This window comes from Balaenoptera musculus, chromosome 5 (assembly GCF_009873245.2).
Source record: "Balaenoptera musculus isolate JJ_BM4_2016_0621 chromosome 5, mBalMus1.pri.v3, whole genome shotgun sequence".
Taxonomy (NCBI): domain Eukaryota; kingdom Metazoa; phylum Chordata; class Mammalia; order Artiodactyla; family Balaenopteridae; genus Balaenoptera; species Balaenoptera musculus.
Window position 1 is genome coordinate 122,079,743 of NC_045789.1, and position 24,443 is coordinate 122,104,185.

Below are 24,443 nucleotides of genomic sequence, written 5' to 3' on the forward strand. Positions count from 1 at the left end.
CATTTGTCCAAACCCATGGAATATACAATGCCAAGAGTGAACCCTAGTGTAAACTCTGGACTTCGGGTGATAATGATGTGTTGCTGCAGGTTCATCACTTGTAACAACTATACCACTTGCTGGGGGATGTGGATGGTGGGGAGGCTGTGTGTATGCAGGGGCGGGGGTGTCTGTATTTCCCACTCAGTTTTACCGTGAACCTAAAACTGCTCTAAATAATGAAGCGAAGTGTACTAAAAATAATAATAACAGTGCAGATGGGAGGAAATGAAGAAGGAGAGAAGAAATAAAAAGGCTACTCACTGAGCCTGCCCTCAGCGCCACTGCCTGTTTTACACACTAGGCCTTTCCACTCTCTGCGGCTCTCCCTCTCCTCCAGCCTCAGTCGTTCCCATGTGGATGGTTGAGGCAGCATACCTCCCCACAGTGAATTCCTAGAAGCAGTGCCATAAAGCAGACCGCCGCAAAACAGATCGTTGTTGGAAGAATTATATTTCCTTACACAAACAATAATGTAATAGAGGATTGCTGTCCTGCGCAGAACTTGCCATCAAATAAAACAATATGTTCCAAGTTCTCGAAAACGAGCGTGAGTGTACACTACACATGGATCGGGGTCCTGTGTCCCTTGAGTGATTGGTTGATAAAAATACAGCTCTGGAAATAATCATGCTTTACAACCATTTTGGGGTAGTATATTCCTTTCTAAACCTTCCTTGGATCATTGTTACCCTTAGGATACAACCTGTCTCAACCAGCTGGGTCATGCAGCTACCCCTGTGGCCCGAGGTGCAGGGCACTGTGACCAGCTTGTAAAGGGTTGGCGTGGCTGAGGAGCAGTTCCCTAAAAAAGAAGTCCTCATTTGTTCCCATTACTAAGGAGAAGTACCGGAAATAAACACACACACGCACACACGCACAAAGGAGGAAGGAGAGGAAGAAGAATGCTGTTTTCTGTATCAAGGTAGTGAGGCACCTACCACGATGTTTTATAAGATTTTCCCTTTTAATGCAGAAAGAGAAAGTCAGTGTTTGTTCTATAACAGAATATTTAATGTATAAAAATTATTTTGCTTCACAAAAACTATGAATGTAGATGCCTTGCACTTTTATATTTCCTTTGTTTCTGGAAGTCTAGGTCAGATGCTCCATAAAGTTTTTATCACCATGTGATCTGTAAAGCATATGTTCCATCAGAAAACGCTTCTAGTCACCAGCTCTCTGGTTTCCATAGAGGTGATGATGGAAATTTATGTGTAGTTCCAGACTAGCCTTATGCTGCAAAGGATGTTTATAAAATATTAACTTCTGATAAAGGGGATAATATTTTAAAACATTCTTGATTCCCAAATAATGTTGCATATTAATGGTTATGTAGCATTTGGCTTCAGAATTTCATACTGCATAAACTTTGATTTCCTACTTGTATAAGTATCCTGCTAGAAACAAGTGGAGGTGCTTGTCTTTTTCACAGGGTTAGAGGGAGTCTGCTTCGTCTTCCAAATAAATGCTTTTGACCATTACTACCATTTTTTTGTTCAGCTACTGACAAAAAAAAAAAAACAGCAGTTTTTATCACCCAGAATCCCAAATTTGAGTCAAGCCCAGTTTCATAGGAATATTCTATCTAAACCAGGGGGGTCAGCAAACTACAGTCTGCAGGTCAGATATGTCCCACAATCTGTTTTTGTAAGGCCCATAAGCTAAGGATAGTTTTACGTTTTTAAGTGATTGAAGAAAAATCAAAAGCAGAGGAAAAAACATGAAGTTCTAACTTCAATGTCCATAAAGCTGTATTGGCACACAGCCACACCTCATTCATTACATACTGCCTGTGGCTGCTTGCACACGGCAAGAGCGATTTGAATAGTTACAGGAGGGCCCGTGTCCTCCACAACGCCTAAGATATTTGCTCTCTGGCCCTTTGCAGAATAAATTTGGTGGTCCCTGATCTAAAGAATTTTTCACCATCTGCCACTCTACCCACACACTCATATTCATAGTCATTCCTCCCTCTCTCCCGCCCTCCTTTCCTCCCTTCCTCCCCCTCTTTTCCTTCCTCTTCACATGCATATATCATTTTGAATCTGGCAATTGCAGTTACAAAGAAATCAAATTGTGAGCCTACAGTAAATGCTAAGCGGAAACAAGTTTTAATTTCCCTTTGACTTGTCAACTCTCTCCTCCCTGTGTACTTTCCCTTTCCTCTACTGCCTTTATATAGAATTTCTAAGGCCATGCCATTTCCCAAACGTAGTTTGTTTTTAAGGTGGGGGTTGGAGCTTGATACATTTTTTAACTTCCATGGAAAGTTCCCTGTTAGTATGTGGTCCCATTTTTAACCTATTTGTAGACACCCCCGATTATCTAAAATCACTTTCACATGGGGCTGAGGTTAAGCTTTATTTCTCTTGGCATGTCCCTGCCATAGCAGACACTTCCTCTTTGCCTTGAAAGGACAAAACGATGTTCAGCTGTCTGGGCTTAGGCCCAGTATTTGATTTATACATTATTTAATTTCCTCCTGAAAATTGGAAGCAGGACTTTCAGGAATGGAAGTCAGTATTTTTCATTTGTTTAAGAACACTTTTAGGTCTAATATAATCATCAGTAGTAGATGTCAGCCTGATTAGGGGGTGACTTAAGGTAAAGCAAATAAAACATGAATACAAAGGAAAATTATTTGACAGTGGAAAAGATCTGAAGTTTTTGAATAACCACGTTGTATGTGTTAGTAGGTTTTTTGTGTGCTAGTGTTCATTTAACAAACTTTTCTGTGCTACATTTTGGGGCACCTGTCTTTACCCACTGGCGGAAAGACCTCTAACCATTATGTTACAGTTGAAATTGGGGGATTAGAAGTTTGAGGAGAACTTAATGTAACCATTCCAGTAATTTTACAGAGGATTTTTGGTTTCTGTCTGAGCTGCTACTGCAGTTTATCTCCACAATTAAGTTCATACGCATGCCAGGATATGAATGCCAAAATGGTTTGAAATTCTTACGGCAGTGGACTCAGGAAATTAAAAATTAACTCTGGAAATACCATTTCTTGTTTTACATCCACTTTTGGATAGTGTATTCCTTTTTAAACCTTCCTTAGATCATCGTTACTCTTAGGTTACAAACTGTCTCCTTTTTGCACCAAAGTCCTTAGAAGTCTGGCACACCTCCTCCCTCCACTTCCTCACTCCTAACTCACTCTTCAAACCCTGGCAGCCTGGCCCCTCCCTCCCTCCACACTGCTGAGCTGATCTCACCCAGGATTTCCTCATCTCCAGCCCAGTAACCAGCTCGAAGTGCTCGGCTTGCCTGGCCTTTCTGCTCCGTCTGCCAGAATTCACACCCCGTTCCTGAACCGCTCTTCTGGTTTTCCTGTGAACGCTCTTAGATTCCTGTAGTTCTTCCTGTCTTTACAGACTCTCTCCTTGTATCACACTAAGCCGGAGTGTTCCCCAGGTTCTGTTCCCTGGATCACTTCTTCCCCTACACTCTTAGCCTTTCCCTTCTCATCCTTCCTCAGTACCTCAGACATTTGAGGAGAACCTGGAGGCAGCAAGGAGCATACTTTGAAAACCACCCCAGTCCTGTGAAACTACTTTTGAGTCTCTGAATACAGCCCACACTGTGCCACCTCTGTGCCTTGCTCAGGAGTGTGCCTTCCCGTGGAGTGCCTCGCTGCCAACACCAGCGTTTTCACGTTCTCACATTCCGTTAAAGCTCATTACCAAGGGATCTCCTCTTTGATGTTAGTGAGCTCCTGGTAGATAGTTTCTCTTCCTCGTCCGAGCTGCAGTGGGGGGCAGCCTGATATACTTAGAGCAAAGGTACTGGGGTCACCACTTACCTGATTGTGTGATATTGGGCAAACTTACCTGAATGCTTTAAATGTCAGTGTCTGCATGTATAAATTGTGAGGGAGGAGGAATGCTGCCTACCTCACTGGACTGTTGGATGGATTAGACACGTGAAGATCTAGAACATTTGGGAGTCCATCAGTAGTGGTACTGGTGGTGGTGCTGACGGTAGTAGTGGTAACTGTTATCAGCAGCATCAATATTATTCTCCCGCGCCAGCATCTTAGGTTTCTCATATGTCAGTTATTTCACTTTCTGAAAAGCATTTACACAATTGTCTTATTTCCCCTTCTGAATTCTAGGCTCCTACAGGTTGTCTTTATATTCCCTTCCCAAGAGCATTGAACAATGACTTGTGCATAGGTTTTCCTAAATGAATTGAGTTGAATAGAATAGCCCTTCTCCTCCCCTAAAGAAATACTGGCTTCACGGTGTGCTTGGGATTCAGAGCTGGTATGTTTGTAGCTATATCTTCATATTTCCATCAAATATTAGCATACTGAAAAGTCTCTGCCTGTTGTTATATTTTGTCACACTGAATCTTGAAACTAGCCTCTAAAATTATTGCATTTTAATTTCTCAGAGACTTAAGGACCTATATATTTAGAGCTAGTCTGAAATAATTCTTATTTTTGAAAAAAAACTACTAAACTACTTTGTATTTGATACACAAATGCTATCAGTAGTAAAATCTTTAAAATAAGGTAAATTAATATATATTTAATGTTTCTTACATAAAAATATTTCTGTCTTTTGATTTTATACTTTCTGACATAAAATCAAAGCCAACTGCAGTTTTTTTTGGCTTATATAACTAGCAGTTTTTCTTTTTCTGTTGTTTTTCCTTACAAAACCCTTACTTTCTGTCTCTAAACGTATTTCTGGAAAGCAGATTTTCTGCTTCTCAGAAGCATCACTTCTTCACAGATCACACATTATCCTGGTTACACTAACCTCTGACTGCTTTGTTGTTCAGAGGACCAGGAATGTAGAACAGGTTCTGCTGATGATTTTTAAAGGAGAAAGTAGAAGAAGAGTTGTTGTACTGTTGCTGAACTGAACTGCTATAACAGGGGAGTCTGAAGCTAGTGGATTTGACTGACAGATCAGGCAGGCATTGAGGCCCTGGGAAAACAGCATAAGTTCACGTGGAGTACTTTTTAAAAGTACCAGCAACCCAAAGTCACTAAGATCTCCCCTGATCAGGCGTTCATCAGTCAGAAAGTCTTTTTGGAGCTGCAGTTTTGCAGAGCTCAGTATTGGGTGGTGTTCTCAGAGCTTTGAACCAGGTGTGCTTCACCTGAGTTAAGCCTACCTCTCCGGCGAACCCTGGGTTAGGGTAGTGATGGGGTCAGTGAAGGGAGCGGGTGGCCAATGGACAGACTGAATTTACACTTCGAATACTTTCAGGAATTATTTGCAACCACTCGGGAATATAAAATAGTATCACAACTGAGAGCTTTATTTCACATTCCATTTAGCTCTAATCTCTACTTAATCTCTACTGTTTTTATTTGGTTACTAGGTATTTAGTGCAGCCCCATTTAGTGGAAGGCTGGCCAAAAGCACACTTGAAATCAATAGTAGTCAAAGCTAGCTCTACTGAATCTAGATTAGAACATGAGCATAAAGGTTCATTGGTTCTGAAGTTTGTGGGATAAGTTGTTTTGTATTTTTGTTTTTTAAGTCTTAACAACCTGCCTAAGCAGTATAAACAATGTAAAGTGATAAATACAGCACCTGATCTAAGGCATAAATTCCACATTTGGTAAAAAACCAAACTGTTAGGACTAAAGTCCTAACTTTAGTTAACATTAAGTCAAATATCAGACTTGTCCTCATTCATTCATTCAACATATATTTACTGAGCAACTACTATTTGCCAAGTAAGTTTCCAGGCACAAACAAAATAAACAAAAGTCTGTACTATTTGTGGTCTTCATTTTTGTGAGGAGAAAGAAGACATCAACAAAATAAGTTAAAATGTAATATATTAGATGACAATAACAGAGGAGGAGCAAAATAAAGCAGGGAAGGAAAAAAGGATTATAGGGAGGAGGCCACAGGTTTAAATGAAGGTGGCCAGGGAAAGTCTCACTAAAAAAGGTGACAACTGAGTAAAGACCTGAGGTAAGTGAATTGTGCAGTTAGTTATCCAAGAGAAGAGCATTCCAGAAGGGGACCAACAAGAGCAAGCGATCTGAGCAAGACTGAGCTTTCTCCATGTTTAAGAATAGTCAGGAAACCAGGGTAGCTGGAGTGAAGAGAGTGAGGTGTTCCAGTGTCCAGTTGAAGAAAGTGGAGGGGGTGATTGATATCAAATGATAGATCAAGTAAGTTGAGAACCGAGGATTTACCATTGGATTATGATCTTGACAGAGAAATCCAGGTAACAGGTGAATGAGAGTTTGCTGTACATTATTCTCTCTACTATTGTATATGTTTGAGTTTTTCCTAGTTAAAAAAAATGTTTAAGTGAGAGGGGGAAAAAAATATAATATTATTCTCTCCTTAAATGTTCACTAAGGACTCAATCTCATCTATCTCCCCTTTCACCTCTATTCTCAAGAGAATGAGTTGGTGAAGTTTACAAAGTGGGATGGAGCTGGTGTGAAAGACACTTAAAATCATTTTTCAGACACTTAGAATGGCAGAATTAAGGCAAAGTTTTCCAAACTTGGAATACTGTCCATTTCATTCTTCCCCTCCTTAAGTCTTGTCAACACGCCGTTCTAGTTACATGCACAATTTTAATTGAATTTAGGGACTAGTCTCCAAATAAAATTTCCATTAACTTCCAAACTGAACAGCTCCAGACTCGAGCTTTGTAATCTATTAGCTATATCACCCCTCCCCCCACAAAGGAAGTTGAGTTTTTGTTTGCTTTCTTTTCTGATTTTCATTGAGACTTCTCTAGTTGCTAAGAAAGAGAATGGATTTAACACAAAGATAACATCTGTCTTTGACCATGACCCGTGTTAGAATCATCATTCAAAAAACTAGCTTTAAGTTTTCCTGTAGATTCCATAATCATTACCAAAGAAGTTGGACCTTGAGGTTTTTCAACTTTATCATCTTTTGTATAAGTACCACATGCTAACCGATGGTGCCACTGGAGCTCCATCTTTATCATATTTTGGATGATAACCTGTGATCCGAAAATCAGTTGTACAGCCCAGAAGGTTATCTGGACCCCTAATGAGCAGCATGATCTAAGAAAACGGCAGCTAGAAGCAACTGGCCCCGCTGAGGTATGCTGAGCACCGTTGTTTTGGAAGTATGATTGGCAGGGAGGCAGTTGCACTCTGGGCACGAGGTCCATCTGGCACCTTTTCAGCAGAACGTTTTGATAATTTGTTGCCAAGACAGCATTTGAAGCAATGCATAAGTAATGCAAGGTTACATATACATAGAGAAGAATAGAGGACACTTTTTAACATTCTCTCTCTCATTCCTTCAACCAGCCAACATAGGCCTGCTCCAGTCGCCTATACTTCCAGGGCCCCAAGGATCTTCACCTTCTCCCCCCAAAAAACTACAGAGTTGTCATCACAACGTGACAACACACACATGGTTGATATGGTGCAGAGGAAATGACCTACCTGAATTTGGCTCTATCATAATGCCCTTTCCCCAGCCACAGTGATTGGGCCAAGCCACTCGGAGACGTGCCACAGGAGTTTTGGTTACTAAAATGAGAACATGAGGACTCTCTGGTGGCTAAAGCTGTAAGATATAAAACATAGAAACTGTGCATTGTCGTGTTTTCTACCACATGGAGAAAACCACTCTGTAGTGAGAGAGAAATAAAGGCGAAGTATACAGAGAAGCATAGATCAAAATCGTGGACAGAGAACCAGTCCAGGTGGTCTGTTGAGGCCCAGCCACACTACTGTCCTCAGGTTCTGTTAGATCCAATAATATCCTTATAATGAATTTCCCCTTTTGATTCAAATTGAGTTTCTGTCCCTAGCAGTCAAGAACTAATATACAGCAGATGTCACAAATGATTGCAAATATTTGGAGACATAAGAGAAGCTGAGGCAGAATTTAATCCACCTTGCTAAGAGGCGTTCACATATATAGTGTGAAAACTACTCATTAGTCCCTGTTGATTAAAGTTAGCCTGGTCGTGTTTGTTACGGCAATTAAAGAATACATGCCTTAAAGTCTTTTCAAGACTTGGGTTTCTTCTTAAAGAAAATAAAAGTGTTCATTAAAAGATTGATATAAAAAGTTAGTAATTCTGAGGTTAACCCAAAACTTAGCATAATCTTCCTTGGGAACATTTGTATATGTGTTGGGGGGGGGTGGTTTAAATTCCACAAATATTACTAAAATGAGCAATTGGCAGAAAGATGGTTTAAAATATTTTGTTTCAGCATGTAAAATCTCGTTTTATTACAGAATTCTTTTGTTAAAGGCACGGCTATGCTGGGTTGCTGCCAGAGTGATGGGATCTTAACAGCCTAGTTAATTTTAAAAGATTTACAAATTCTGGGCTTCGAACTAATGATAGTAAAATATACTTCACACTTTAATATAGTGCTTAAACTCATGCTACATCTTGTGGACTTAATATTGCATCTGCAGATGAGGGGGGTTGTGGGTGTGTGAATGTAGATATTTTATTTCAAAGAGAACAGAGTTGGTGGGGGAGAGCAGGACAGACCTGTAAAATAACTCAGAATTTCTCCTGACTCTCACGTTCTTCAGTGTAATTATAAAATATGTACAGAAGATATTTGAACACACTGTATCAAAGATGGTATGGGTTTATTTCCAGTTAGATGCCAGCACAATAAAACGGAGGTGCTTGTTACCAAGGTGTAGCCTATCTTAAGTTTCGTGATTAGATCTCCAAGTGAAAAAGTACAGCCCTTAAGAGGAAATTCTTGGCACTTGCTCCTCTTTACAACATTATAGGGTGCTTTTATGTGTATATTTTATCATTCATAATAGAGAATACATTGACTAAGATTGCAAAATAGTTTCCATTGTATCGTAATCCCCTTGTGTCCAGTTGACTCACCTCCATGAAAAAAAATTCTGTTCAGTTAGAAATATCTACTGGTCTCTTTCCAATGATACGTTTTTTGATGGTTAGAAATTTGATGGTTAGTTTAAAATGATGAGGTAAAATGTATGGGTACAGTCATGAGATTTACTAAATAGACATACTCATATTCACTAAATTTTACATTTTAGATTTTAAAAACTATAGATGAATAATCTATGCTTTAAAAATTCACCATTAGCTCCTTAAATATACCAACTGTTGCATTTCTGATAACAAACCAATCCCACCAAGTGACAATTTAATACATCTTTTAAATTAAAAAAATGTTGAATGTGATTTCTTCATTATCAACAAGTAGTTTCATCTGTTCTCCTTTTTTTCACAACCCTTTCCATATCTGTGGATTGCTTTTATGGCCTTTCTCACAGTTATTAGTTTATTCTTTACAAATGGAGACTTTCTGGCTCTTTTCATTGCTGAACTTGTCACAAATCTTGTTCTCTCATTAGAATTCTTATAAAGGAGTTTAGGTAACAGTAGTTAAGAAAGAATGTTTAAGTTTCATAGGCCATTAAGTAATGGACTTAATGATCAGAAGAAAAAAACGTGAATGTTTTGGTTAAAGCCTTCATAAACTGAATCATCTTTATTCTTCAGCTGCATCTGGATTAAGAGTAACGGTAATGAAAATGATTAGCCAATGTGGCTTTTACAAGTATTTGTAATTTCTTTTTAAGTTATATTACATATATAATTTTTTAATTGTTAAAAGGCAAGCACTGTATCTTACTACTGGCTTTTAAATCAATAAAATCAGAGATCTTTTTTTTTTTGCCTTTTTAATGGACATTCAAGAAATAGTTCAAAGTGCATCTCGCTCCTTATAAGACAACAGGCCAGGTAGTTTTTCAGATAAGGAAACAACTTCCTCAGTTTATAAATACCCCAGTGTGTAATATTTTACCAAACATCAAAATCTACATATATTTAAATTTAAAAATTCACTTAATGGGTAATCTAAAATTACACATAGTTAATACGTGCTACTTGTAAATGCTAATCTTAACTTGGGAACTTGGGTTTTGTATTCCTTAACTAATATGCTTAAATTTGCAGTCTTAGTGTCTTATTATCCTACCTTTTTTTTTTTCAATAAATGAAATAGGATATAGATCTTTAGTTCCTCTTCATGTCAATAAAGACCTAAATAAGCACTTAGTTATGCCTAGAGGCAGTTGTTGAATTGTTGTAGGGTACAAGAGGAAGGTCTGAGAAAGTAAAAACTACTTGTCTTTACTATGATCAACTCTGCTTTGTAACTTCTGTACTCCCCAGCTGTGGTAGTTCTAGCCCAGTTGCATTCTGGCCTAAGTCATCTGGAAAGGGGAAGATAGATATTACAATGAAGGAGTCATAGGATTTAAGAGGATTTGAAGGGACTTCCCTGGTGGCACAGTGGTTAAGAATCTGCCTGCCGGGCTTCCCTGGTGGCGCAGTGGTTGAGAATCTGCCTGCCAGTGCAGGGGACACGGGTTTGAGCCCTGGTCTGGGAAGGATCCCCACATGCCGCGGAGCAGCTGGGCCCGTGAGCCACAACTACTGAGCCTGCGCATCTGGAGCCTGTGCTCGGCAACAAGAGAGGCCGCGATAGTGAGAGGCCCGCGCACCGCGATGAAGAGTGGCCCCCGCTTGCCACAACTAGAGAAAGCCCTCGCACAGAAACGAAGACCCAACACAGCCATAAATAAATAGATAGATAGATAGATAGATAGATAGATAGATAGATAGATAGATAGATAGATAGATAGATAGATAGAAATGACAAAATTTAATTTAAAAAAAAAAATAAAGAATCTGCCTGCCAGTGCAGGGGACACAGGTTCGATCCCTGGCCCAGGAAGATCCCACATGCCGTGGAGCAACTGAGCCTGTGCGCCACAACTACTGAGCCTGCGCTCTAGAGCCCACGAGCCACAACTACTGAAGCCCACGCCTAGAGCCCGTGCTCGGCAACAAGAGAAGCCAGTGCGGTGAAGCCCGCGCACCACGACAAAGAGTAGCCCCCGCTCGCCGCAACTAGAGAAAGCCTGCGCGCGGCAGCGAGGACCCAACGCAGCTTTAAAAAAAAAAAAAAAAAAAAAAAATTTTTTTAAATTAAAAAAAAAAAAAAATTTGAAGTGTAGTTACTATAGAGCAGTCGTTCTTAACCCTTTTAGGGTTATGGTTCCTTCTTAGAATATGATGAAAGCTTTGAACCGTCTCTCTACATATAAAAGTGTTCACAGGTTTCAGAATATTCTTAGACCCATCTAGCTATCCAAGGACCCTAGGTTAAAAATCTTTCTTATAGGGGGCTTCCCTGGTGGCGCAGTGGTTAAGAGTCTGCCTGCCAGTGCAGGGGACACGGGTTCGAGCCCTAGGTCTGGGAAGATCCCACATGCCGCGGAGCAACTAAGCCCGTGAGCCACAACTACTGAGCCTGCGCGTCTGGAGCCTGTGCTCCGCAACGGGAGAGGCCCGCGCACCGCGATGAAGAGTGGCCCCCGCTCGCCGCAACTCGAGAAAGCCCTCGCACAGAAACGAAGACCCAACACAGCCAAAAAATAAATAAATAAATAAATAAATCTTTATTATATAGCCAATAAACACACAAAACTGGTGAAGTAATACTTGAAATAGCATCCAGTTCGTGTAACAAATAAGACAGTGTTGCTTTATTATTATTTGAGTTTAAAACAAAATAACATGTGAGCTTCTAAACAAATGGCTAATAAGCAACATAAGGATTATCTGTCAGAGGAAACAGAGACCACCTTAAAAATATAAAAGTACAGAAGATACGTGAATATATACTGTTAGGTGTTTTAGAGTATCCTATTTGATGGTGATATCACTTAATATAAATCCATTTTTATTTATTTATATGCTATTGGGAAAGAAGAGCTTTCCTTTCTTTCAGGACAATACTACTGTCAATGAGAATGACATCTGTAAAATAAGTGTAAGATAAATAATCATGTTGTCTTCTCACTCCCTGTCATGAGCTAATGGTATACTTAGCGTTTGCTCACTGGGACCTGTCTTCAGATGCCCCTTAGCTAGCTAAGTATTGTCAAGTCATTTTTTTCTATTTAACACAGATAGCCATTAACACCATACCATACTCTTTAAAATGACTTTAAGGATGCCAAGCAAGGCTGCTGACTGAGCAGGACCAGCCTGCAGCTGCTTGGAGGATGGGAAAGGAGAAACGAGTTCATTATATATATTAAATGGGTGTGGGGGGCGAAGGCAATCAAAAGGTAAAACTTCCACTTATAAAATAAGTAAGTCCTGAGGATGCGTAGCGCACAGCATGGTAACTATAGTTAATAACACTGTATTGTGAATTGGAAGTTGCAGGGAGAGTAGATCTTAAAAGTTCTTATCACAGGAAAAAGAAATAACTGATTGTGGTGATCATTTCACATCATATACATATAGTGAACCATTATGTTGTACTCCTGAAACTAATGTAATGTTCTATGTCAATTATATCTCAAAAAAAGAAAAAAGGTGGCGTAAAAGGTACTAACTCCCGAATCCTCCATTCTGTGGTCAGACTCCAGAATCCCAAGCTAGACAAGATCCAGGGAAGGCTGCTCAGAGCATCCCCGAAGCTCTGGAGTTTCGAAGGAGGCATTTTTCTGTGTGTGTTGGTGGGGCATGATGTGGGAGTTTGCAGTGAAGACGGTTGACAGATGATGAAACACGGGGTATATTAAAACTGGCTTAACACCCCTGCTTACACCCTCCCCCAGCCACTGCTTCCCAATCTCCCACAACACTGGCAGGGAGGATCCAACCCTCCAGACTTCGAGAGGAGTCCTAGAGCTAGCTGAACTTTGCTTGGTCTCCTCTCCCTAGAATATCCCCTGTTGTGCTCTTCTCTCCTCTTTGCCGGGGGGCCTAGCTCTCCCATTCCTAAGTGCTTTTTACCCAAACTTTGGTGCCTCTTGCAGGGCTTCAGTAGCCTTCTGAGCGTAACTTGGTCATCAGCACGCCCCGCAAGGGCTCACAAATACACACCTAGGATGACCCATTGTGCCCCAGACATTATTGCTTTTTTAGTCTACAGTAGGCAGTTATCTTGGCTGCAGTTGTCACAGCAAGAGCTGCATGTGTATGTGTGTTTGTGTGTATTTAAAACAAAAAAATGTAAAAACCACTTTATATCTCTGTTCAGAGATGAGCTCAGCAGTAGACTTTTTTTTTTTTAATTTTTTTTTTAATGCTATTCTTGTCTGCTTACATTCTTTTTATTTATGTATGTATGTATGGCTTTGTTGGGTCTTCGTTTCTGTGCGAGGGCTTTCTCTATAGTTGTGGCAAGCGGGGGCCACTCGTCATCGCGGTGCGGGGGCCACTCTTCATCGCGGTGCGCGGGCCTCTCACTATCGCGGCCCCTCTCGTTGCCGAGCACAGGCTCCATATGCGCAGGCTCAGTAGTTGTGGCTCACGGGCCTAGTTGCTCCGCGGCATGTGGGATCTTCCCAGACCAGGGCCCGAACCCGCGTCCCCTGCATTGGCAGGCAGATTCTCAACCACTGCGCCACCAGGGAGGCCCCAAGCAGTAGACCTTTTTGTAGACTCCCGAAGGTCAAGGGGCTTGGTACGTTTTGGGAGTACAGCAGGGCCAAGGCTGGCGAGCCTACATGGAACTTGTAATCTAGTGAGGAGGCAGACATTTACCACTAATAACTCTCTACCTGACCACTGTGATATGACAGAACAGTAGTACAGGCTGCTACCAGACCATAAGCCAAGGGGTCCTAAAGCAGCCAGGCGTGGGGAGGTAGTGAGGTTGCCGCTGGGAGCGCCTCTCAGTGGAAACAGTCACACTGAACCTTGAAGGGTGAGTACGTTAAACCAGTCCTTTGCACAATCTTGTCGCATGAAGGTGGGACTTTGTTTTCTTCACTGCTCTGTTCCCCAGGGACTGGAACCTTGTAGGTGGTCAGTAAAGATTTGTTGAATAAATGAATGAATGGAGGCCTCCCAACATCTGTTTGCCTTCTCACCCCTCTCCTTCCCTACCACGAGGTTCTTGTTCTCTCTATACCCATACCAGTTGGCGTGTTCTTTTTCAAAACTAAAAATACTCCTTTCTTTCTTGTTATGGGTTCAATTAATGTTAGAAACTTTTAAAGTTCCCACAGCTGCAGATGGTTGTAGAAACAATAAGAATAAAAACCCCAGCTCTTTCCCTCTGTGGGATGATCAATTCATTTGTAAATTTTTAAAAAACAAAAACTATTATGGGTTTCTCCATGCAAGTAATAATGACCGGATGTACATATACTTCAGCTATATATTTTAGAGACCTCATAATAACTTACATCAGCAAAATTAAGCAACCCAGGGGGTTTTCCCCCTTCTCTAACATCACTAGGCTTCTAGAAATTCTTTTCTTTTGACTCTGTACTCTGTATGGCACTCTAGATTGTATGATCTTAACATAAACCCAGATGGATTCGTATCATAAAGCTTATTTTGCAGACAATCCAAGGGCAGTAGTTAGGTGATTCCTTAAATCTGAAACTTGCCCTCCAGAATTCTCACGTCTAGCCTCCCACGCTCGGTGAGGTGGTATTTTAAAGAACTTGAAATAAACGCCGCTTGCTTCCCTCCAGTTCCCGTCCCCGGCTGGCGCTGTTCTGCGCTCTGGTCTGCGTTCTTGGCGGTTCGGGGCGCCCCGGGCCGTGTCTGCGCCTGTGACAGTCCGACTCCATCCGCGGCTCTGTGGCCAGGAGCCTGCTGCGCTCCCTTCAGTCACATCTGTGAGGCCCGGCCATTCGGCCACCTTTCACCGCGTCTCAATGGGGCCGGGGAGAATGGGTCCTCGGCGTCCGCGTGAGCACATAACCTCCCAGGTAGCCTCCTCCTTGGAGCACCTCCAGTGCAGGCTATTCGCAAACAGCAGGGCTCCACTCTCTGCTGGGCTCCTAATCCCTCAGACACGTAGGGGAAGGAGGTCGCGGGGCTGTGAAAGTGAAAAGAAAAGCGAGGGGGCGGGGAGCTGAGCGCGCACCGTGTCCCCCGCCCCTCGCCACAGTCAGCGCCAGCTGCAGCCCAATTAAGCGCAACAGGGCACAGGTGTTCCAGACAGAAGACGCTTTTAACAAAACCACTTTCTTGAAAATACCTAAGGCCTTTAAAAGCACTGCAGAGCATTTCTTTTGGTGAATTCTTTAAAGCTGTTTAGTACACTTGACATACAAAGAAGCTGAAAAGCACATTTAGGCCTCACTGGAAGGCGAGCTTTCTTGGCGCCAAACATCAGGAGCGGCGCAGAGAGGGGAGCTCTGCCGCTGCGTGGATCCAGCGTGTAGTTGCCCAAGGAAGGGCTTGGGGGCGTCTCTCTCCTCCAGCTCCATCTCCCCATGTAGTCTACTCTGTACTGTGCAGCTCACCTACTCATGCATGGCCATATCCTTGTACCCATAAATTACTGTCCCTAGGATGCAGTTGTAGTTTTCCTGTGAATTCTTTAAAAAGCAGCCCTGACATGTGCTGATTAAACTAGGTAAATGAACTCAGCTCTCCGGAGCCACATTTTTATCATCTGAGGTCTCCCTATAAATAAGCCTCCTCTTCTGGCACATTTAAAATCACTGACTTCTTTTTCTCCACGGATCTGAGTACACTCTGTGCCTGCAGAATGGGGTGATGGGAACCAAACAGAACTTCAGTTGGTTGTTTAAGCCACCTTCGGAAGTTTGTTACCCTTCCGTTTTTTTGGAGGATCCGGATAAGCTCTGAGAGGTAGTTAGGAGCTTAGTGGTGGTGGTTACGTTAGAATTTCAGCATCCCTGTTGGAAGTGAGCAGCTCCTAGGCCTACTTGGAGCAGCAGCCCTTCTTCCCAAGCTTACATGCCCTCAAGGGTACGTGTTCCTGTTGTCATTGTCGTAATCTGTTTACAGTCAATAGAAAAGAAGTGCAGACTACTACCCAGGCCTTATCTGGAATGGAAATGACTGTGCTTGAAGTTTTATTGGGTTCCTCATCTCAGTGCACCAGGAAAACAGGTAGTGCTGCTGTGAAGCTGAAAAGAACAAGGGAAGGGTCACAGCACAGGAGGAATGAATACCCAAAATAGTGCCCGACATTTTCAGGTTTTCCTTCCTGTTGATTAGTTTTTGGTAAACAGTTTTTGCCTTGACTGTCATTCTTAATCACGTCGTTTTAAAAAATTGCCGCTGCCTGTTTAGAAACCATGTTGGTTTTAATTTTCGCAATAAGCCTGTTTCTGTTTCACAAAGCTGAGCCACCTGTTTAAACTCTTCTTGTTTCGTGGATTGAGGGAAAGAACCATAGGCTGTGTATAAGAGGTTTCGGTTTTTTTTCCACAGTGAAGTAAGACATTGTTCTTACTCTTCGTGGCATTCAGAATTCTGCACAATTGCCTCTTTTGCCCTTTTGCATTTAAAAGTGAGGTAATTAGATTTCCCAAGGTTCAATGGTCAAGAGCCTTCTCGTCCTGGGAAGTTGCCTCCCCACACCCCTCACAGGGGGAGTTGTCTCACGTAATCCAGTTATTGCTGTATTGTTGTTCTAAAAGCACTGCTTTTTCAGAGGACAAGCATAGCATGAAAATTCATACTCATATGTCCCTTTGCTTATATTGCCGACTTACGTTTTTTCCAGCAATTGAAAACAATTACTATTTTCCTCAGTGACTTTGTTTTGAGGATTTCAAAACATTTTCATAAAAATCTTTTCCTTTCTTACCTTTTAGGAGCTCATCTCAAATATGCCTAAATCTTTCATATAGAGATTTCCTGCTTATTTTGTTATTTTTCAGATATCTGATAGATCTATTATTACTGCTGAACGAATGGAAAGAGGATTTGTGACGTTAGCACCAAAAAATGGGTGTCATGGCCACTGAAACACAGCCTGTCTTAGTCGCTCTGAGTGAGACCTTAGGCCCACTCTGCTAGTCTTTTGTCTTGTTTACTCATTTCCCCAAACAGATAACGTTTTCACCTTTCAGCAAAGCACATATATATTTTTTAAAACAACACAGAATACATGCTCTGTGTGTTCTGTAAACACACGCTGGCTTTACAGAGCCAGCCAAGACATTTTGCTTTTACAGCCTAATGGCAAAAGCAACCTAACTGGTAATTGGCTAAAAATTCATTTAAATGATCTAGTCTGCAGCCTTTGGGGGAAGAGGACAGACAAGATGGTGAAGGGATTAGGGGAAAGCCTCCAGAATCCTTTTTGCCAAAGATGTTAAGGCGCCTAAGTGCCAAGAGTTTTCTTTCTAAACGGGTTAAACATTCCAGACAGTCTGTGACTCAAATTTGTATGTTCATCTACACCCCTCAGTGAGGTTCTTCTGGGGGCCTCATGGGGAAAATTCATCTGAATTCCCCCATCACTGAAACAGTCCCAGACTCCGTGTGATCTCCGAAGTGATGCCAGCAGAAGGATGAGCTGTGTGGCCCCTGTATGTACTGTAGATGCAGATACACATATACATACCCTCGTTCAGCTTTCTTACAGACTTCAGAGGGAGTAATGAGAAAGGTCCTAGTTTAAACTGAAGGGCCTTCTTCTCAGCTTCCATAGTATTCATTCCCAAATAGAGAGGTGTATTAGCACATTTATCTGAAAAGACCTCACCTTTCCAAGCTTAATACAGAAAAGTCTTCAGTAATTAGCTGATGCCAGATTACTTTCATCAAGTGAGACAATAGATAACGATTTGCACAATTTTTTAAACATATCTTCCATTTCAGTTCTGTAAACCAATATTGTTGGTAAATTTGGGGGAATTGTTGGTAAATTTGGGGGAATCTTTCTCAATTAAAGTGCAGTTTTCTCCCCCATGACAACACGGGAAAAAATTTCCTGTCCCTGTATAACAAATTTTGATACCTAAGGAAGCATCCCTCAAACTAACAGGCATACTTGTATTCTTGCTAAAATTTCTGTTGCTCCTAAGGAAAGAACTAGATTCAAAGTAGTGCCCCAGACCGAAACATTTGCTTAAAATGAACATATATCACAGTGTTAAATAATTTTTCTTACTGAGTTTATCATTCCAAAAACTTAAATGTAACTGACAAAGTCTAGGTCATATGAAACTTAAGTAAAAATATTACAGGATATTGGCCAAATGTTAGAAATATGTATATAACATGCACTTTGGGAAAATCTGTGGATAGTTAAGGAACTGTTCAATTCAATTCAACAAATGTGCATGGACTACGTGCAGGTCCAGGGCACAAGTGCGTGCTGTGGCTGCTGCCTTCTGACTCCGTTCAACAGACTGGTCCTCCTCCAGTCTCTCTTGCTCAGCCCCTTCCCTTTTCTCTCGATTCTGGAATAGGTGAGAGCAAAAGAGAAAAGGATATAAGCTGGGCAAGAGCCATATTGTGCCTAGATTGAGCTGCTTGGTGTGGGTGAGCACCTCCCAGAGTGCGTGCTGAAGGTCAGCAGTGGCCCTAAAGGTAACCATTTATAGGTGTTCTGCCAAAAACAGAGGACAGGTAGAAGTTCTATGGGAAAAACATCAGGTTAAAAAAATTAAGCGGATCATCATTGCTAGGCTTCACAGAAATCTTTAGCATTCTACTGTGCTTTGTGGGAGACAGAGTATATACAGTGCTACCTAAAACCTATTTGATCATGCAATACTTCTTCCTCTGAAAAGACACTAATATGTCAAGGGGAATGCTGGCATGGGCCATGAAAACAAGCAGGAAAGCTGCACTTTTCTTGGGAAGCATGGTATCTTGGAACTCACGCCAAAATAAATGACCCAGGGTAAATAGAAGCCAGCCATCATGAAATGGATCTCCTAAGAATACTTGCATTTCCGGGCCTGTCTTCTTATTGGAGTTAGGAGAGAAGAACCAATAATCTGATTAATGTTTTTCCTTTTGGAATTTCTACTAAAAAGCCCTTTTATGGGGAAAAAAATAAAAACAAAGGGTCTTCTAGGAGTTATGCTCTGTCAGCTGCTAGCGCATCATCTGCTTGTGACTTGGGTTTAGAGCATTAGAGATGACTGTCATTGGCTAGCCTTTACTGTCATTATGGCCCACGTGACTTCTGAAAACTATCATTGTTATTTTTAGTGACATTTTCATGATAGAATTACTCTTTTCTTTTTTTTCCCCCTCCGTTTTGGATACTGAGGCTAGATCCTTGTAATTCCTGGTCTCTTTCTCCCCACCTTGCTCACTTTATTTCTTCTGCTCAGAATGCCCCTTCCTTTCCTGTGTGCATATCTAAATTCTGTCCTTCCCACTCCAGTTTATGAACCAATGATTTCTTCCTTCTTTCCCTACCAAAGCACTTTCCTTTTGCCTTGCTAGTGGTACCTCTTAATACTATGTCTTGGACATCTCTGGACCCTCCAGCTGGCCTCACCTAGTTGTTGCGCAGAGTAGCCATTCAGTGGATGTTGATTGATGAGTGACGGGTTAATTATGAGTTCTATTTCCTCTCAATTACTTGTTGTATATTGCTAAGCAAATATGATAGGAAAATAAAAGTGGCAGAAAGGATTGCCTAATTGACTGGTTCTTCAGGGCATCCCTTGTAAATAAAAAGAAACAGGATAAGGTTTATTGAAGCAAGTGTTGAATTCAGGCAGCCCTCAGCCACCCTAGAACTGCAAACAGCTGGGCTCCTTCTACACAAGGGAAGACAACTTCATATGAGGTGCTTGAGTACCAGTATTCAGCTGCTCTGTTTCCCTTGTCATTGTCTCCCAGAGATTCTAAAGGTCATCTCTGTGTACTCCAAACATTTCTTAGTGCTTTAGTCAAAACTCTGTCCAAGTTTTCTATACCTCACAATTCTGTAGAAATTGTTAATTAAGGGTCAGGCCAGTATTAAATATAGTTGGCAAATTATTGTGAAATGTTAACATATACCAAAGGTCCCAAGTTACTAACATCCAGCTTTCAAATGGCAGTTACTGCTCTGACCACCACCAGTGCCCTCCTCTGCCACTGCCGTAGAAGCTAAGGGCAAAGAGCAGTTTATAGCTTAGAGAAAAATCTATAGATGCAGATATGAAGGAAGGAAGGTTGATCTGCAGAGAGGAATTGCTCAGGGGAACCGACCCCAAGGACGGCCTTCGAGGCCTCAGTGACCTCTCTTCCCACTACCTACATTTCCCTACCTTGACGTGTTAGGCTACCTGAGATTCCAGTTATTAGAGGAGTATAATCATTTCTTCTTCTCCCAGTTTGATGACTGTGTACTGAGAGAGGAAGCCTTACTAGACTGTTGGTTCACCTTCTCAAATGTGCCAGCAATATTAGCCACCCGGCCACATGAACCAAATTCCAGGAATTTTGAGAGGTTCCAAGCAGCCTTGCGCCTCCCCTTCTTTCCTCAACCCAACCCAACCTCCCTCCCCCGCCGCTCACCACCACTCCATTTGCCATGCTTCCATCAGGCTCCACACACACCTCTGCGATGGGGCCACTGCATGTACAAAACCTGGGGGCACAAGTCCCGCAGCAGTTAATTAGTGAAGTCATTAGTAATTGTCTAGCACACATGGTAGGTGTTCAGTAAATGTTTGTAGCCATTATGTGCTGGGTCTGGTATTCTCTGAGGGAAGTGTCAGGTATGAAGTGTGCAAGACAGGGCATTGGCCCAGTGGTGGTAACCTCTACTCGGCTTAGCCTGAGGGGGGAGCCACACAGCGGAAACCTTTCCTGTACTGTCTCAGAGAAGCAGCTCGAACCGCACCAGCGAGCAGGAAATTCAGTCCTCTTTGCCTCTTGCAGTGACTCTTCTTCCTGCTTTTCAGCCTTGCAACCATCGCTTCAGATTCTTGCACAGATGAAAGAAGTGCGGCTCAGATGGAGGGGAGGAGGGGATTGAGCTCTCCGTACTTGGTCCCTTCACCTCCTTCTGGAGGTCCCCAAGGTTCCTTTGGAACAGAATAGAGCCAGTTTACCATGGGGGCGTTTTATGTGCTTTTATTGTGCTTATTAAATATCACATCTGATTTTCAAGGAGCCCTTTTTGCACCAGAATATGTGATGAAGTTGTTTCACTAATCCCTAGAAGTTTTGTTTTTTCCTTCAACAAGTTGGTAGCCATTCTTTTTGGAAAAGCATTAACATGCATAACCACTATAGTCGACTTCAGTGCTCATTAATGAAGCCCAGAACTAACAGTTACATTGTCGTAATTTGACAAAGCCATCTAAATCTATGCATGTTTTTTTGAAAGCTCCCTAAACATGCTGCTAAATCCCCTAAAGAGCTACTAAACTGCTTTGGCAGCCATTAGCCCAGCATAAGCAGAGGAACTCTTTTCAGTAAGTGAACAAACAGAGAAAATATGCTGAATGGCTGGACAAATGTGTTTCAGCTGGCCCTTTCATTTACCGATATAAGGGTGCAGTCAATATCAATCACTGTTTTCCCTGTTGCCCTGAAAATCACAATATCTCTTTTCATCCCACAAGCTCTTTTCACCACAGTGATGTGTCTTTAGAATGACACTGGCATCCGCCCGCTTCCGCTGTCTGAAGTCCGGAGAGCTTAAAACACATTTCAGGATTCAAGACTTGAACCTTCCTCCCTTCCGTTTTCCTACCTCCCACTCTCTCCTCCCTCCCTCTGCATCCACTCCACCCCCTCCCCAGATTCTTTTCAATTCTCCCAGCTTTCCTCGCTGAGTAAACAGAATTCACTTCTCTGTTCTAATGCAGCTCTCCAAAGTAAACGGAGACAACTCTATCTGATATTCCTAAGATTTAAGAACTCATTAAGGAGATGCACATAAAGAAATGCTTTTACATGTTGGTAATAGATCACAGGTTGAAAGGAATGTGGAAATTCTGTGCTATGACAAGGTGTGCTGCTGTGCAGGCCCTCACTCTCCATCAGTGCCTCCTTCCGCGGCCCTCCCCTTATCGCTGGGCTTCTCCCCCGTCCACCCCCCCCCCCACAGACATCCTTTGTCGTCCCGTGTTAGAGGGCTGCGCCCTGCACGTCCGCTCCACCTTTACAATTGTAAGCTCCTTAAGAGCAAACGCCATAACATGTATCTTTTTGCCGCTCCTGGATCTCAGTACTTAATATGTTGTTTTGAAATGAAGGTGATTACTTTTTATCCTTTTGAAGACAAGTGGAATGACTCCCAAAGATAAATTTTAGGGATAGGCTTATAGTTGTAGAAGTTACCACGGATGAATATTTCAAATGTTAACATTTCTAAAAAACAGTATTGATTGTTTTCTCTCTCCTTTTTTTTTGTTTTTGTTTTTGTTTTTGTTTTTGTTTGTTTGTATTGTTTCAGATTATAGCCGTATGTAAAGAGGCAGGCCTTCTGGCTCTGGAAGAAGACATTCAAGCTAAAAGCATTACGAAAAAACACTTTACTCGAGCCTTGAGCATCGTGACACCCAGACTTCCTGAGTCATTGAGACGTTTCTATGAAGATTATCAAGAGAAGAGTGGGCTGCATGTGCTCTGAGAAAATATACATATTCATTTTGCTAAAAATACTTTCTAGAGAAAACTTGTTTCTTTTTTAAAGAGTGTCAGAATAGCCCTTAATAAGCAAAATGTCTGAAATATGTTGACTAGATCGAGGGGCTTCAGTTCTTATAGACATTTTGAATCATATGGCAACAGTGAAAATATCCATGAAAAATCTCTGGACAAGAGTTTAAGTCAGTTTTATCCGGAAATGTGTGCTGAGTTTTAAAAGGCAAACTTTTAGCTTTTTCATTATTTGACCTGGTTCATTCCTCCCATGGAATGCTTTCCTTACTCCAGAATCCATTTCAGTGCATTTCCAAATACCAAAACTGTGGGCATCAGTTTTATACAAGAACATAGAAAATGCGTGTAGATGAAAGCACGGTGAAAATTATTTACAAACCTCTAATTTTGAAGGCCAGCCCATGAAATGGCTAAAGCACCAGCTAGGCTTATGTGACCTTGTTTCCAAATACGTATTTGTTCTCATTATAATTCAGACTTAACATTTTCGCTTTAGCCTTCTTAACCTGTACTTATGGCAATTTAGAAAAGAATTGAGAGTTATTTCACATACTATAATGCCCTTTGAAAGTTTAAAAAATTAGAAATATAAGCCCAGTCCAGACCTAGAAGTACTTGTGTTTATTTTTTCTTTTTCTTGTTTTCATAAAAATGCTATAAATTAACCATATGAGGTATTCATGTTTTAACTTGTATGCATTTCCAGGTTACCAATAAACTTCTTCAGTTCAAAGAAAAACCAACTTGTACTCTTAATCATATTGTCTTAACGTTGCATTCTAAATATCTGTGTTTATGCTCCAAATTATTTATCCTTGAGATTTCTTGACACTTTAATACTCCATAAATATCCTTGAAAAAGCTGTTGGAAATTGATTGGTTGACTTCCAGTTCAGAAGCTGGCAATGAAAAGAATGTGTACTTAAACCCAGTCACTGTAGATCTTTGAAAATTCCCAGAAAGACAAGTCAGGCGAGAAATACCTGATTATCAAAATAACAGGGCTGTACAGTTTTGTGGTGGTAGATATTCTGAAATCACATCTCAGCTATTTCATCCTTTGACTATCAGAAATAGATTTGCGGGCTTCCCTGGTGGCACAGTGGTTAAGAATCCGCCTGCCAATACAGGGGACACGGGTTCGAGCCCTGGTCTGGGAAGATCCCACATGCCACGGAGCAACTAAGCCTGTGTGCCACAAGCACTGAAGCCTGCGCTCTAGAGCTTGCGAGCCACAACTACTGAGCCCACGCACCGCGTCTCCTGAAGCCCGTGCGCTCTAGAGCCCGTGCTCCACAACAAGAGAAGCCACCGCAATGAGAAACCCGCGCACCACAACAAAGAGTAGCCCCCGCTCGCCACAACTAGAGAAAGCCTGCGCGCAGCAACGAAGACCCAACACAGGCAAAAATCATAAACAAAAATAAATAATTTTTTTTTAAAAGTAGATATGCAAGGTGTTTTTACCCAGACTACATTGGTTTATTAGTACATAAAACCACCCAAGGGACGAAGAATATTACTACTATTTAGGAATGTGTGGGAATTCCCTGGCCGTCCAGTGGTTAGGACTCCACGCTTTCACTTCCAAGGGCCTGGGTTCAATCCCTGGTCTGGGAACTAAGATCCCGCAAGCCGTGTGGTGCGGCCAAAAACATATATATATATAAATGTGCTGTCAAATAAAATAGTCACTAGTCACATGGCTATTTGAGATTTTAACTAAAATTAAATGATATTAAAAATATAGTTCATCAGACATGTTAGCCACATTTCAAATGTTCAAAGGCCACATGTGACAAGTGTCTGCCATATTGGACAGAATAGATTGTAGAACATTTCCATCACTCAGAAAGTTCTGTTGGACTCTCTTGATTTAGAAAATAAGGCTTACACATTGAAATAAATAGAACCTCAAAGTTACTTTTGTGCTTCCCATTATCCCTTTAGTTATTAGGAGACCGTAACTTCCCTCTAAGTGCTGGGGCACAAGAAAATAAGAGAAAAACTTATCCCCAAAGGCCTGA

General features: G+C 41.6%; 1 protein-coding gene across 1 annotated transcript in view; it reads left to right on the plus strand.

The window, feature by feature from the left end:
• Nucleotides 1-23,146, plus strand: part of SPATA5 (spermatogenesis associated 5) — a 326,484-nt gene extending 303,338 nt beyond the window's left edge. The window contains exon 16 of the mRNA XM_036853530.1: nt 22,208-23,146. Within this exon, the coding sequence (XP_036709425.1) occupies nt 22,208-22,384 (177 nt within the window). The 3' untranslated portion in view covers nt 22,385-23,146. The remainder of the gene's footprint in view (nt 1-22,207) is intronic.
• The last annotated feature ends 1,297 nt before the right edge of the window (nt 23,147-24,443 follow it).